This window comes from Gopherus flavomarginatus, chromosome 1 (assembly GCF_025201925.1).
Source record: "Gopherus flavomarginatus isolate rGopFla2 chromosome 1, rGopFla2.mat.asm, whole genome shotgun sequence".
Classification (NCBI taxonomy): domain Eukaryota; kingdom Metazoa; phylum Chordata; order Testudines; family Testudinidae; genus Gopherus; species Gopherus flavomarginatus.
Genome location: NC_066617.1, coordinates 364,104,718 through 364,120,059, shown reverse-complemented (window position 1 = coordinate 364,120,059; position 15,342 = coordinate 364,104,718). Strand labels below are relative to the sequence as shown.

Sequence of the window (15,342 nt, the reverse complement as noted above, 5' to 3'; positions counted from 1 at the left end):
ATTCTGATCCCCAATTGAATTTAAAGCAGTGTTACCTCACTGGGGCTCACTCCCGCTGCCTTGCACCTGATTTACCCTAGTGCAAATTAAGGGTAAAAGTGGGTGTAAAGTGCTACCAGATCAGCGTGACAGCATTTCCCACATGCTCTGTGCCTAGGTGTTAGTGAAGGCAGTGTAGGATCAGGCCCACTGACTTCACTGGCGTTATTGCTGATGCCATCCCGGTCTTATGTCTTGCCATCCATCTGTAGCTATCCTTATGTAAATCTGCTTCTGCCTTTCTCCTTGTTTCTCTCTGTCTTAAAGTGTCTTCATCTTTACACTATAGCAAATCACCAAGACAGAAGGGCAGGTAAGTATGCCATGTAGTTCCACCTTCGGGGCTTGGCCTACTAGCTCAGTCTGCTAGCCTAGCAGGTCATGTGTCTGAGCGACAAATAGTGCTAGAAACGAAGAGCTGCTTTACACTAAGTATCAGAGCAGGAGAAATCATTGGAACTAATGTTTGCCTCACACAGACCCTTATGATAGGCTGTGCCTTGTCTTAGGAGTTCAGGCAGAGCACCTCCTACAGCAGGTTTCAGGTGCTCTTTGATTACACAGGCTCTTCCCATCTCTTTAACAGAAGCAGCTAAATCCCTTGCAGAGTTGGAGAACAAGTTGACAACACTAGCCACTATGACGTGTACTGTGGGGGCACTTTTTGGTGCTGAGCAGCTGTCAATATTTCAACACTATTAACCTCCCAGGGACTGGGACATTCTTGGCTGCTTCTGGTTACTCTGTCATAGGCCATGAAAGTTGGGCTGCTCAGACTTTGTGACACCAGGGGCTATACTGGCAACTTGCTCGGAGCCAGAGGCCTGTACCTCACTCTCCTATAGATTTACAATAAAAAACAAATGGATGCCTCCATCATTTCAGTTTATAGTCTCATTCCTCAAAGGTTCTGAGGATTTGAGGCCCATAAGGGACCATTATGATCATCTGGTCTGATTCCCTGCATAACACTGGCCACAGAATTTCACCCACTGATCCCTGCAGGGGTCGGAATTATTCTCCTCAGAAACTGCTTGTTGTTGGAATTCAGCTCTCAATGAATTCAATGAGAGTCTTTTCGTTGACTTAGTGGGAGCCGCACTGAGCCTTTATTGTTGGAATGGAAGGACAGTCTTGAACTGTAAATACAGGACTGGGCATCTGGGCCTTAGTTGTATTCCCAGCCCTACCACAGTCTACCTGTATGACCCTGGCCATGTCAGTTAATTTCTCTGTGCCCAAGTTCTCCCATGTGTAAAATGAAGCAACAACGAAGTAACAAGCTACTTTCCTTCCTCAAAGCTTCATCATCAGAAGTTCTGTAGAAATGCAATGTATCATATGTATCATTTTTACTCCCCTGCAGGAGCCAGCTGTAGCTGATTGGCTTTTTCTGAATTTTTTTATCAGTGAAATCTCCCCCATGACCTTGCTGTGACTCAGCCTCAGTTCAGTTTGCACAGTGGAAGAATGTAATTGGAATCATTGAAGTGTTGGACTGGAAGGGACCTTAATAGGAAATTAGTCCAGTCCACTGCACTCAAGGCAGGACTAATTATCTAGACCATCCCTGACACGTGTTTCTCTAACCTGTTCTTAAAATCCTCCAATGATGGCGATTCCACAGCCTCTGTAGGCAATTTATTCCAGTGCTTAACCACTCTGACAGTTAGGAAGCTTTTCCTTATGTCCAACCTAAACCCCTTTGCTGCAATTTAAGCACATTGCTTCTTATCCTATCCTCAGAGGTTAAGGAGAACAGTTTTTCACCTTCCTTCTTGTAACAATCTTTTATGTACTTGAAAACTGTTATCATGTCCCCTCTCAATCATCTCTTGTCCAGACTAAACAAATCCAGTTATTTCAATCATTCCTCATAGGTCATGTTTTCTAGACTTTGAATCACTTTGGTTGCTTTCGTGTGGACTTTCTTCAATTTGTCCACATCTTTCCCAAAATGTGGGGTCCTGAACTGGACACAATACTCCAGCTGAAGCCTTATCAGTGTGGAATAGAATGGAAGAGTTACTTCTCGTGTCTTGCTGACAACACTCCTGCTAATACATCCCAGAATGATGTTTGCTTTTTTTGCAACAGTGTTACCCTGTTAACTCATATTTAACAAACATACTCATTGTGATCCACTATAACCCCCAGATCCCTTTCCACAGTACTACTTTCTAGGCAGTTATTTCCCATTTTGTATGTGTGCAACTGATTTTTCCTTCCTAAGTGGAGTACTTTGCATTTGTTCTTATTGAATTTCATCCTGTTTACCTCAGACCATTTCTCCAGTTTGTCCAGATTATTTTGAATTTTAATCCTATTCTCCAAACCACTTGCAGCCCCTCCCACCTTGGTATCATCCACAAACTTTATAAGTGTACTCTCTATGCCACTATCTAAATCGTTGATGAAGTTATTGAACAGAACCAGACCCAGAACTGATCCATGTGGAACCCCACTTGATATGCCCTTCCAGTTTGACTGTGAACCAACTCTCTGGAAATGGGTTTATTTATTGTTATGTGTTGTTACATTTGAGCACCCAAATATGTGCTAGATGCCAAAATGAACATTGAAATATTTGGCCACCTGATACGTCAGAGGTGCCCAAAATCCTAGCCTTGTCCTCTGCTAATACAGAGTATGTTAAACAAATGAATACCAGGAAATAACATGTTTTGAAAACACATTACAGTAGAGAGCAGTGATTTTTTGTAAGAACGTATTGTAATATTATAAAAGGATGGAGAGATTGTGAGAGCTAACCAAAACATCATGGCTGTGATACATCTGATGGAGCAAAGTCTCCCCTCAGTTACACACATACAAGGTTTGCATGGATGTAAAAAAGGCTATATTTGTTCCTATTTCTGTGTAGGGGGATGTACTAATTCCTCTTTTGATTTTGCTTTTCAGGAGCGTTCAGCCTGAAGATAAGTCATTTGCTATTGGGATACAGTTCCTGCTGCTGAGAATTTTAGGTAAATTAAAATTTGTTATGTAGCATTGAAAAGTCATAAGATATTTTGAATTCACATGGATCAGATGGGACATCAATAGAGAAACTCAGGTGCTACAAAAAATGGGTATTGTTGATTCAATAGGTGTCACACTTTTTCTCACTTGTTGCTGAACCATTATTCCTAACTATGGGGTGCTATGTTGCTGGTTGAATTGCCTTTTAAATCAGCAGTAAAACCAAAGTCCTGATCATCTGTAGTCATTAAAGATCCCATAGCACTTTCTTCAAGAGATGGCATGTTGGGCCCTGGTGTCCTGGCCAAATTTCAATCTGTGAATTGCATCTGAAATTCCCCTTGCAATTTACATTCTTCTTCCCTTACCTTCCTAGTAACACTACTGTTGCGTATTCCTGGCACAGGCTGACTGCCCCATTTCATCCCAGCATGGGATGGGGAAGAGACCTTTATACATAGCTTCTCTAAAGCACTTTGAGATCTTTCTCAAGAAATGACAGTGTCTATGGGGAAATTATTCTTATTTGTGTCTTCTTTGTTTGAATCATAGAATCATAGAAGATGAGGGTTGGAAGAGACCTCAGGAGGTCAATCTAGTCCAACCCCCTGCTCAAAGCAGGACCAACCCCAACTAAATCATCCCAGCCAGGGCTTTGTCAAGCTAGGCCTTAAAAACCTCTAAAGATGAAAATTCCACCCATCATAGTGCTTCACCACCCTCCTAGTGAAATAGTTTTTTCTAATACCCAACCTAGACCTCCCCCACTGCAACTTGAAACCGTTGCTCCTTGTTCTGTCATCTGCCACCACTAAGAACAACCGAGCTCCATCCTCTTTGGAACTCCCCTTCATGTAGTTGAAGGCTGCAATTTTTCCATATCCTTTCTGTAGCTGAGGGCCCAAAACTGGATCCAATACTCCAGATGTGGCCTCACCAGTGCCAAATAGAGGGGAATGATCACTTCCCTCGATCTGCTGGCAATGCTCCTATTAATACATTCCAATATGCAGTTAGGGAAACAAGGGCACACTGTTGACTCATATCCAGCTTCTCGTCCACTGTAATCCCCAAGTCCTTTTCTGCAGAACTGCTGCTTAGCCAGTTGGTCCCCAGTCTGTAGCAGTGCATGGGATTCTTCCATCCTAAGTGCAGGACTCTGTACTTGTCCTTGTTGAACCTCATCAGGTTTCTTTTGGCCCAATCCTCTAATTTCTCTAGGTCACTCTGTACCCTATTCCTACCCTCCAGCATATCTGCCTCTCCCCTCAGCTTAGTGTCATCTGCTAACTTGCTGAACATCCATCCCATCATCCAGATCGTTAATGAAGATGTTGAACAAAACTGGCCCCAGGACTCACCCCAGGACACTCTGCTTGATACCAGCTGCCAACTAGACATTGAGCGTTGATCACTACCCATTGAGCCCGATGATCTAGCCAGCATTATGTCCACCTTATAGTCTATTCATCTAGTCCATACTTCTTTAAGTTGCTGGTAAGAATACTATGGGAGACCGTATCAAAAGTTTTGCTAAAGTCAAGGTGGATCATGTCCACCACTTTCCCCATATCCACAGAGCCAGTTATATCATCATAAAAGGCAATTAGGTTGGTCAGGCATGACTTGCCTTTGGTGAATCCATGTTGACTGTTCCTGATCACCTTCCTTGCCTCCAAATGCTTCAAAATAGTTTTCTTGAGGACCTGCTCCATGATTTTTCTGGGAGCTGAGGTTAGGCTGACCAGTCTGTAGTTCCCTGGATTCTCCTTCTTCCCCTTTTTAAAGATGGGCACCATATTTGCCTATTTCCAATTATCCAGGACCTCCCCCAATTGCCATGGGTTTTCAAAGATAACGGCCAATGACTCTGCAATCACATCAGTCAACTCCCTCAGCATCCTTGGTTGCATTGCATCTGGCCCCACGGACTTGTCCATGTCCAGCTTTTCTAAACAGTCCTTAACCTGTTCTTTCACCATTGAGGGCTGCTCACCTCCTCCCCATACTGTGTTGCCCAGTGCAGCAGTCTGGGAGATGACTGTGTCCTTGAAGGCCAAAGCAAAAAAAGCATTGAGTACTTTAGCTTTGTCCACATCATCTGTCACTAGGTTGCCTCTGCCATTCAGAAAAGGGTCCCACACTTTCCCTGACCTTTTTCTTGTTGCTAACATACCTGTAGAAACCGTTCTTGTTACCCTTCACATCCCTTGCTAGCTGCAACTCCAATTGTGTTTTGGCCTTCCTGATTACACCCCTGCATGCTTGAGCAAAATTTTTATATTCCCCTCTAGTCATCTGTCCAAGTTTCCACTTCTTGTAAGCTTCTTTTTTGTGTTTAAGATCACCCACATTTCTCTGTTAAGCGAAGCTGGTCACTTGCCATATTTTCTATTCTTTCTGCACATGGGGATGGTTTGCTCCTGAGCCCTCAATAAAATACAGCCAGCTCTCCTGGACTCCTTTCCCCCCATATTAGCCTCCCAGGGCATCCTGCCCATCAGTTCTCTGAGGGAGTCAAAGTCTGCTTTTCTGAAGTCCAGGGTCCGTATTTTGCTACTCTCCTTTCTTCCTTTTGTCAGGATCCTGAACTCAACCATCTCATGAGGTACATGTCAGAATGGCTCAAAATAGCATTCAATTCAAACAATTGTTTTTCTTATGGCAGAAATTAATTTTCACCTGGCAAACACTGATATGTGTCCCAGAAGTCCTAACAATGCACATTTTCACACAATACAGAATGGAGAGGAAGAATTGAGCCAGCAATTTCAATAATACTGGATTGTGTGAATGTCCTTTATATAAAAACAACAGATAAAAAACCCATCACATCTGGTCCAACCCCAGCCAGTGCAGGATTGTTCCTTAAAGCGGTATTTAACAAGCTTGTAGCTGCCTATAACATCATGGTTTTAGCTATTTTGCAAACCATGGCTGTTCTGCAAGGACAGACCAGATGGGATTAAGTCTAGCCTAGTAGCACTGCAGTTTTAGGGCCTTGATATCTCATTCCATTCTCAACTATAGTAATTTTTAGGCAGAAAGTACCTGAACAGCCACTCCAGGCGTTGGAGGATGTTTCTGCTAACTGATTAAGTCATTTTCTAGTGTCTGGCCCATGGACAACTTGTGCCTGCTGATACTGGGGGGACACAATGTAAAGCGGCGGGGGGGACACGTGACCACCCCATGTTGCTTCTGGGAGGAACTTCCAGCCTCACCTCCCTGGGCCAAGGCAGCCAAACCCAACAGCTCCTGGGAGGCTAGGGCCACAGAAGTGGGGACCACATGCCTCTGGGCCTGGCTGGGGGCCCAGGGAGACTCAAAGCACCAGTGTCTCTTTGGAGCTCGAGGACATCTCAGCAGGGGAGGCACAGGCAATGCCCCTACCTCCAGCTGAGCAGAGGCCAGGGAACCTGTTCCTGGCACCATCTCCAGTGACCACCCACCTTGCACCCAGCCCAGGACTGCTATGTTCTCCTCACTTCACCAGAGTGATCTGCCGGGGTGAGGGGGGCGGGGCTCTGTCTTTCTCCCACGGTGCCTCCCCCTGGCACATTTCCAGCTCACTCACCCACTCTCCCTGGCAGCCAGGTCTGGGCAGGAAACGGAGGGGCCGGGACAGAGCCACTTCTCATGCCAGCTCATGGTGCTGCTCCAGGTTGCTGCCTCTGTGCAGCGCAGCACCTGCCTGAGAGAGATCCTGGCTGGGGAGGCGGCAGCAGTTGCCGCCCTCCTCTGCTCCCCACCCGGGCCCAATTGCTAGGATTAGGGGTCAAGCGAGCCAGAAACGTGCCATGGAGTGTGTGTGTGGGGGAGCTCTGGCTCGCTCAGCCCCTGTCCCCAGCAGTGGTGCCTGGGCAGGGAGCAGAGGGGGCAGGCCACCACTACCTCTCCAACAGGGTTCTCTCAGTCAGCTGCTGTGCTGCACAGAGCAGCAACCTGGAGAGACCACCCTCAGCTGGCATGAGAAGCAGCTCCGTTCAACCCTTCCACTCCCCACCCAGGCCCAGCTGCCAGGGACAGGGGCTGAACATGCCAGGGGCAAGTGCATCAGGAGAAGGACAGAGCCCCTTTCCTTCCCTTCCTCTAGGCAGGCCAAGCAGCAATCGGTGGGGGGGGGGAAGGGGTGACCCGCATGCCCTCCTATGAGTTGCCTATGCCAGGAAGACACCAGCCAGGCCACCTGCCATTCTGAAATCAGTTTAATATGGTTTTGAAAAATAGTATGATGAGGTCTGTTCTAACAGAAAGAAATGCCTCTCATTTGACAAACCAAGTGCCCTGTGCTTGTTTTCCAGCCTGGATGCCAGGACCGGTGCTTTATGGCAGTGCCATTGACACAACCTGCATCCTGTGGGAAAAGAAGTGCAAGAAGAACGCAGCTTGCAGATACTATGACAACGATCTCTTCAGACAAAGGTACCGCCCTGTGAGGCGCATCGGATACCGCTTGTCCTGAGGGTTTGTCTATATTACAGGGGCTACAGTTGCAGAGCTCTGCCACTGTAACCCTGAAGCGTAGACGCACACTACAGCAACGGAAGGGTTTTTTCCACCACTGTAGTAAATCTGCCTCCCCAAGCAGTGGTAACTAGGTAACGGAAGCATTCTTCCATTGATCTATCCGGGTCTACACTGGGGGTTTCGGGCGGTGTAGCTGTGGTGCTCAGGCATATGCATTTTTCACACACCTCTGAGAACCGTTGCTATGTCAACATGACACCTCCTCATCAATTATTGGGAGTGGACCACATCCACCCTGACTAAATTGGCCTTCTGCATTGGTTCTCCACTTCTAAGGTAACTCCCTTCTCTTCATGTGCTGGTATATATTTATGCCTGTATCTGTAATTTTCACTCCATGCATCTGAAGAAGTGGAGTTTTTTACTTACGAAAGCTTATGTCCAAATAAATCGGTTAGTCTTTAAGGTGCCACTGGACTCCTCATTGTTTTTATAGCTTTTACGTGTAGACCAGGCCACGTTTCTTATCGTACACTGGTGGCACCTTTAAAAGAAAATTGAGGAATCTGCTCAGAAAACAGAGTGATGAACATGGAATGGATGGATGGATGAATAGACTGGAAAGTGGCATCATGAGATTTGCTAGGCAGACGTCCTACTCTGCTACAGTGATGTGCACTTAATACCTTATTAAAGAGCTCTCACAGAAACACCCCCACTTTTCCTGCCATACCCCCACCTATAGTGAGGTACATGTACTGGCAAAGATATAGGGTAAAGGGCTAGGTCATCTGGTAATTTGTTTCCCCATTTAAATAAAGACACTTTCTCCAAATGCCAGGATACAGCACTGCCCAGCAGACAGACTTCTACCAGCTGTACTTGTTACAAAGCTTTGTATTTACTACCTGAAAAATACTGTAAGTGTGGAGCACCATGCACTGCATAAAGTGGGGCAAAGGGTTTTCATGGGGTTCCGGGATATTCTCCACAGGATAGTTTATTGAAATTACCTCACACACGGTGCAATCCTCTGGTGAAAAACAAGTTCCTCCGTAGAATGTATATGAGCCCCTGGAGATCCCTCCTCTCTGTCAGGGATAATATAACAGTATCTAGAGTTGGAATGACTCCACCAGATGCAGGGAAGTCATCCCAAACCTCTCTACCAGTGACTGCATTGGCACTGCTCAGCTGAGGAAGGGCGACAGAATCATTAGGAGGTTGGAAGACACCTCTAGCTGGTTGCTTACATTGAGTAGGATTTGCTATTGGCATGAGCAAGTGCTATTCAGCCTGGGTGCGGAGGCACCTTCCATTTTATTTTCCAAACCTTTGCACCAGGAAAACTAATTACTGAGGTCAATATTCAGCCGACATTTTCTGTTGCCCCTGACACGTGCAGATTTCCTGCCCATTGATGGGTGATACTAGCCTTCCCTATTAATTGACTGACTGAAAAAGCTCTTGACATAAATTCCACACTCATTTGATGCACGTCCTGAGGCTTGGTGGTTGATAGATGCTGTACCCTGAAAATTTGCACCTTACCGTATTACCTTGTCCTTTTGTGTTTCTGTCCCTTAGATTCCTTGGGCTCCAGTTTTTCTTTGAAGTGGGAGCTTTTCTGTGCTTCATGGCTGTGTTCGTCATTCTCAGACGACAAGAGAGGGAAACCAGGGATGCCGCAGAGCCAAAGACAATCCCAGAGAAGGAGAAGTTGGCAGAAAAGTCAAGCAAAAACCTAGACTCCAAAGTCTGACTCAGAGAACGTGAATCACATTCCATATCTGCTGCCCAGGGAAGCACCCGGATTGCATTTTACTGTTACTGTGAAGGATGGATGCTTGGGATGAGACTGAACAGGAGATAAGCGTATTTATTTCCTGTCTTTATCTTTGGCAGCTACAGCTTTTATTCTTTCTTCTTCTTTTTCTATCTTCTAGTTTACATCTACCCATGCTTGAGTGGTGCCTCGTGAGCTTGTTTGATTGGGTTAATCCCTTTGGACATTGCAGCCTTATAGAGTTTCATCTTCCTAAGCATTCATTCAACTGGCAATCAGGATGATGCCAGCACTCTAAGCACTAATACCTACAGCTGAATTGTTTTTATAAAGGTTTTTGTGCAGTACACAAATGTCTCTATGTATCCAAGTACAGGATTCTGTACTTGGCCATAAACACCAATGATCACAGCACTAGGGTACCTTCTTCTCTTCTTGCTAAGTTATTAGATGGCCTTGGGACCTCTGACAGCCTGGGCCTATTCACACTGACATGACTAGGAGTGATGCTGTGCTAACTGTATGGTTGTAAGGGCTGGCTGACATACCGAAGCTTTTGTGTTGGTTGAGAGAGAGGCTGCATGTGCATAGGGTGACTAGCTAGTTGGGAGGGAGAAGAAGTGGTACTGGGAGGGAGAGGGTAGCAAGGTTGGACTGTAATGGGGTGTACCAGCCCTTTAAGCCTAAGGGGTCCAGAAGGCCTCATTCCAGGCATGTGGTTAAGAACATAAGAATGGCTATCCTGGGTCAGACCAAAGGTCCATCTAGCCCAGCATCCTGTTTACAGACAGTGGCCAATGCCAGGTGCCCCAGAGGGAGTGAACCTAACAGGTAATGATCAAGTGATCTTTCTCCTGCCATCCATCTCCACCCTCTGACAAACAGAGGCTAGGGACACCATTCCTTACCCATCCTGGCTAATAGCCATTAATGGGCTTAACCTCCATGAATTTATCCACTTCACTTTTAAACCCCGTTATAGTCCTAGCCTTCACAACCTCCTCAGGCAAGGAGTTCCACAACTGCTTTGTTGGTTGTGAGCACAGGCTCAGAAACATGCTGAATCCAGACAAGAGGAAGTAGTCCCAGGGAGTTAGCGGTGGGGTGGGAAGATCCCAAAATGCTGGCATTAAGGGCCCAGGATCAAGAGCCCTGTAGTATAGGGTGGGGCAGGGCTCCCCTCTCACCCTGGCCAATTGGGAAAGGCTTTCAGAAGCAGACTAGTATATATGCCTCCTTCCCCCTCAGACAGGGTGCACATGGACAGAGGAAGGGAAGGAGACTGAACCAGAAGGTTGGGCTTCCATTGAGCAGAATAAGGGCTCCGTGGAGGAGAGGAGCATAGGAGATGGGTATGAACTATGGGGTTACTATGATGAACCTTGCATTTGAGACACTGAGGCAAATGGCAACTCTGCTACATGGACTCTCAAAGGAACTGCAGAACTGTCTCAGGCAAACAGGCTCTGAGTAGACGGGTTGCAGGGTGCTGGGAGTGTTGCATCCCTCTGCAATAATGATTTGCACTGTTACATCATTAGCTGTCAAAGCACTTAGCAGAGGCACATGAATATTACTGTCCCCATTTTACAACGGAGGTGGAGTGGAGTCAAGGAACATGCCCAAGCTCACCAAGCCAGCCAATGCCCTAAACAGGAGTAGACCCCAGCTCTACTGAGTGCTAGATGTACCCTGAAGCTAATTCACTAGGCCACAGCGCCAAGCTGTCCCTGTTGGGCCTCTTCAGTGGGGTAGAGAGATTAAAGGGTCAGATTCAGCTGTAATTTTGGGGTAAGGGTCAAATCTGTTTTATTTTAACTGTAGCTAATTCACATCTCCACAGCAGTCTGCATTCTTTCCACCTCAGCAGACCTTCTGCCCATCATTGGCACATGGGTATTTCTGGGGCAATTGCTAGGAAACAGCCAGTTGTGCCTTCCATCTCTGTCCCCTCCACCCCTTCAGGTGGGCCACTAGGCCACGGTATTTCCCTTGGAATGTATGGCTAAGGCCCACAGTGCTGGGCTATGGTGCTGCAGACTTGGGTGGGCCTCCAAATTATCTGCTTAGCCATTATGAGTCTGGAAAACATCTTCTGGTGAGAGACTAAAAATGCGCAATCTATTTTGTTTATTGAAGAGAAGGTTAAGACGTGACTTGATCATGGTCTGTAAGTACCTACATGGAGAAGAGATTTCTTACCGTAGATAGTTCTTTAACCTACCATAAAGAAGCATAACAAAAATCAATGGCGGAAAGCAAAAGCTAGACAAATTCATTCTACAATTAAGGCATAGGTTTTATTAAACAGTGAGGGTAATTAACCTTTGGAACAGCTTGTCAAGTGTTGTAGTGAATTCTCCATTATTTGCAGTCTTCATGTCCAGCCTGGTGTCTTTCTAAAGGAGGTGCTATAGCACAAACAAAAGTTATGGTCTTGATGCAGAAATTATTGATTGAGATTCTCCAACCTGGGTTATGCAGGAGGTCAGACTAGATGAACATAGTAGGCCTGTCTGGTCTTAAAATCTAAGACTTAATTAAGTTTGGTTGCACCCTCACCACATCCTTTTGAGAAGGAGAAGGGGCGCTCCTTGACGACGTCTATGAATGATTTTCAGCTCTACAAGCAATTCCTTGCCTCCCAATCAGCACAGTTTTACCTGAAAACATTCAGCAGCACAATTAAAAACCTTAACAAACTACTGCGAACTCAAATTGTGCTTACTGGCAGGAAACACTTTATAATCATGGACTGTAGAGAGATGAACTGCCTGGAATATCACTATACTTGGAATCCCGAGTGAGATTAATGAGGTACTCGCCCAGAGGTGAAAGATGTAAGGCCTGGTCCTGCAAACTCTTCCATACTTCGGTAGTTCAAATGGCTTCAAATGCAGGAAGGAATGAGTCAGGTTTGCAATATAAAGCTCCTTAATAATAAATTATATCTATTAGTAGTAGTTATTAATACTGATATTTCCACTCCTATAAGACCCTTTACAAGAGGATCTCAAAGCACTTTTTGGAAGTTAATTAAATATGGCTTGCAACACCTCTCCCAGGAAGTATTTCTGTCATTTTAAATATGGAATAATTGAAGCCCAGGGACATTAACAGACAGGTCCAAGCAATACAAATGAGTCAGTATCAGAGCCAGAAACTGACCTCAAGGGTCTTGGTGCACCGGCTACTCTTCTAACCACTGGACCGCTTCGACTTAAGAGGTTACCAGAGGTCTCTGGGCAGAGACCTTGTCGACTCTATATTCTGCACCTGGCTAGTGCTCAAAAAATAATAAATCACCACAGCCATCACTGAAAAAATCCTACAGGCTAAGAAAGAAAAGGAAACTGAGTAGAAATAAAAAAACGTTTTTTTTTTAAACAAATAGCTGGATATGAATCAATAGTGTGCCCTTGTTGTCAAAAGGCTAACAGCATATTGGGCTGCATTAGTAGGAGCATTGCAAGCAGATCAAGGGAAGTGTTTCTTCTCTATTCAGCACTGGTGAGACACATCTGGAGTATTGCGTCCAGTTTTGGAGCCCCCACTACAGAAAGAATGTGACAAATTAGAGGGAGTCCAGCGGAGGGCAATGAAAATTATCAGGGGGCTGGGGCACATGGCTTATGAGGAGAGGCTGAGGGAACTGGGGTTATTTAGTCTGCAAAAGAGAAGAGTGAGGGGGGATTTAATAGCAGCCTTCAACTACCCAAAGGAGAGTTCCAAAGAGGATGGAGCAAGGCTGTTCTCAGTGGTGGCAGATGACAGAACAAGGAGCAATGGTCTCAAGTTGCAATGGGGAAGGTCTAGGTTGAATATTAGGAAAAGCTATTTCACTGAGAGGGTGGTGAAGCACTGGAATGGGTGGCATCTTCATCATTAGAGGTTTTTAAGGCCCGGTTTGACAAAGCCCTGGCTGGGATGATTTAGTTGCGGTTGGTCCTGCTTTGAGCAGGGGATTGGACTAGATACCTCCTGAGGTCCATTCCACCCCTAATCTTCTATGATTCTATGAAATAATTGGATACACAGCAGGGACAGTCACAGTGCAAGGCACTGCAGAAACATACACAACAGTTCCATGAGGGATGGATGACAGTGAGGTAGAGCAGGAGTCAGAATATCTGCTCCCAATTCTGACACTGACTTCCTCAGGGCCCTTTAGCAAATCACTTGACATTGCTGTGCTTCAGCTTCTCCGTTTTGAAAATGGGACTTAGAACAATATTCAAAAAAAACAACCCAGAGCCACATATAGCTGCATCATTACACTGTACACCATAGACATGCAAACCTTCACAGTGATAGCAGAGCTAGAACTCACAGTCTGCAGGGCACTTCTGAACGTCTCCTCCATTATAAAACATTTTGAGGTCCTTGGCAGCATAAATGTAAAGTATTTATTTCTGAAAATTCCCCTGATTAAGGCAGCTGTTCCCTAATTCTCCTGATTACCAAACAGTTGCTGAAAATGAGCCAATTGTGCTGTTTGTGGGGCGGGGGAGCACAACACACACAGCCATTTAGCCTGTGATATTCATTGCTAATTGCACATGCACTAATAAAGAGTGAGCCCATTTGCACGCTCTAGAATCTGCCGTTCTCTTTCTGACAATGGATGGACTGAACAACCCCCCAGCCATTCAGCGGGAACAATGGCAAATCTTGCTGGGCTTGTGAATGAGCTGAATGGCCTGACTCTTTTGTAACATTCAAGCATTGGCTTCTTGCCACTGCTGGCTCAAGGGATGGGCAGATACTTTCCCACTTTGAACGCTCTTATCGGATCATACAGAGCATTTTTTTCCCCAGCCAAGGCACAAACTGGTGCAGCCTGAGCTTTTCCTTCCCTAATTGCCTCTCCATTAGAAGAAGGCTTCCTGCTGGTAAGGAATCAGCAACAACTGCGAACAGCTGGGCTCAGCTCATTGGCCAATGTAAACAGCCATTATTATGTTTTTGCTGTTGTGATATCCAAGAGCTGGAACTGCCGTTGCTATAAATGTAAATAAAACCATCCTGTCCCCCCACACTCCAGAAGAAAACTACACGGGGCTTGACTTGTGAGGACAGAGTAAGAAAATGAAGTTTGGAAGGGGTAGCACCACCAACTCACTAACAGGGAGGAGACCGATAACAAGATGCAGATATGTGAAGGGTGTAGGGTGGGTAGGGTGAATTGAGGTGAATTGGGGTCCCCGCTCCAGGTGCTGCACTTTGGGGGGCCCCACGGGCCAGTGCGATTAGCCAGCATGATCGGTCCTGGAGACCCGGTGCAGCGATTTCCCCACCCCGACTGGAGCCCTGAGCAGCTGTGGCACTATGGCCAACAATAGCCCTGTGGTAGGCACTGACAACTGCCAGCAGTACCAGGTGGACCAGCACCAGGCCGGATCTGTCTTGCCAGCCTAGCTGCCGGTGCAGAGCGGGGTCCCCAAGCCAGCAGGAGCTGATTTTCCTTGGCGCTGGAACATTTTTAATAGCAGGGGTGCTGAAAGCCAGCTGTCCATCCCTCCCTCAGCTGAGGCCGAGATCAAAGCCCCGGGTGTGCGGGGCCGGCAGCCAGGACCCCAGGGTGCTGCAGTACCCCCCACACCTGTAGTTCCCATACCTATTCTGATTTGTCCCGGGCCCCGCACCTGCCTAGGGATGGCCCTGCCAAGGGAAGAGCGGATTTGTTTAATATGATACAGGAGGATGCACATGGGAAGACGGGATGAAAGGAAACAAAGGAAAATATACACCAAGGAAAACTTCCTAGTGCTAAAGGCTATGGCCAGGGGCAGCTCCAGGCCCCAGCATGCCAAGCACGTGCTTGGGGCGCCATGCCGCGGGGGGCACTCTGCCGGTTGCCGGGAGTGCGGCAGGCAGCTCAAGTGGACCTCCTGTAGGCGTGCCTGCGGAGGGTCCGCTGGTCCCACAACTCCAGTGGACCTCCCACAGGCAAGCCTGCGGGAGGTCCACCAAAGCCGCAAGACCAGCGTACCCTCCGCAGGCACGCCTGTGGGAGGTCCACCGGAGCCACCTGCCGCATTCCCGGCAACCGGTAGAGTGCCCCT

At 46.7% G+C, this 15,342-nt stretch overlaps 1 protein-coding gene across 4 annotated transcripts in view; it reads left to right on the top strand.

Annotated features, from left to right (window-relative positions):
* SLCO2B1 (solute carrier organic anion transporter family member 2B1) overlaps nt 1–9,384 on the top strand; it is a 132,236-nt gene extending 122,852 nt beyond the window's left edge. For all 4 annotated transcript variants that reach the window (XM_050935548.1, XM_050933531.1, XM_050934169.1 and 1 more), the window contains 3 exons: nt 2,962–3,026; nt 7,326–7,446; nt 9,079–9,384. In XM_050935548.1, coding sequence (XP_050791505.1) covers nt 2,962–3,026; nt 7,326–7,446; nt 9,079–9,253 — 361 coding nt within the window. In that variant the 3' untranslated portion in view covers nt 9,254–9,384. The remainder of the gene's footprint in view (nt 1–2,961; nt 3,027–7,325; nt 7,447–9,078) is intronic.
* Nucleotides 9,385–15,342: the final 5,958 nt, after the last annotated feature.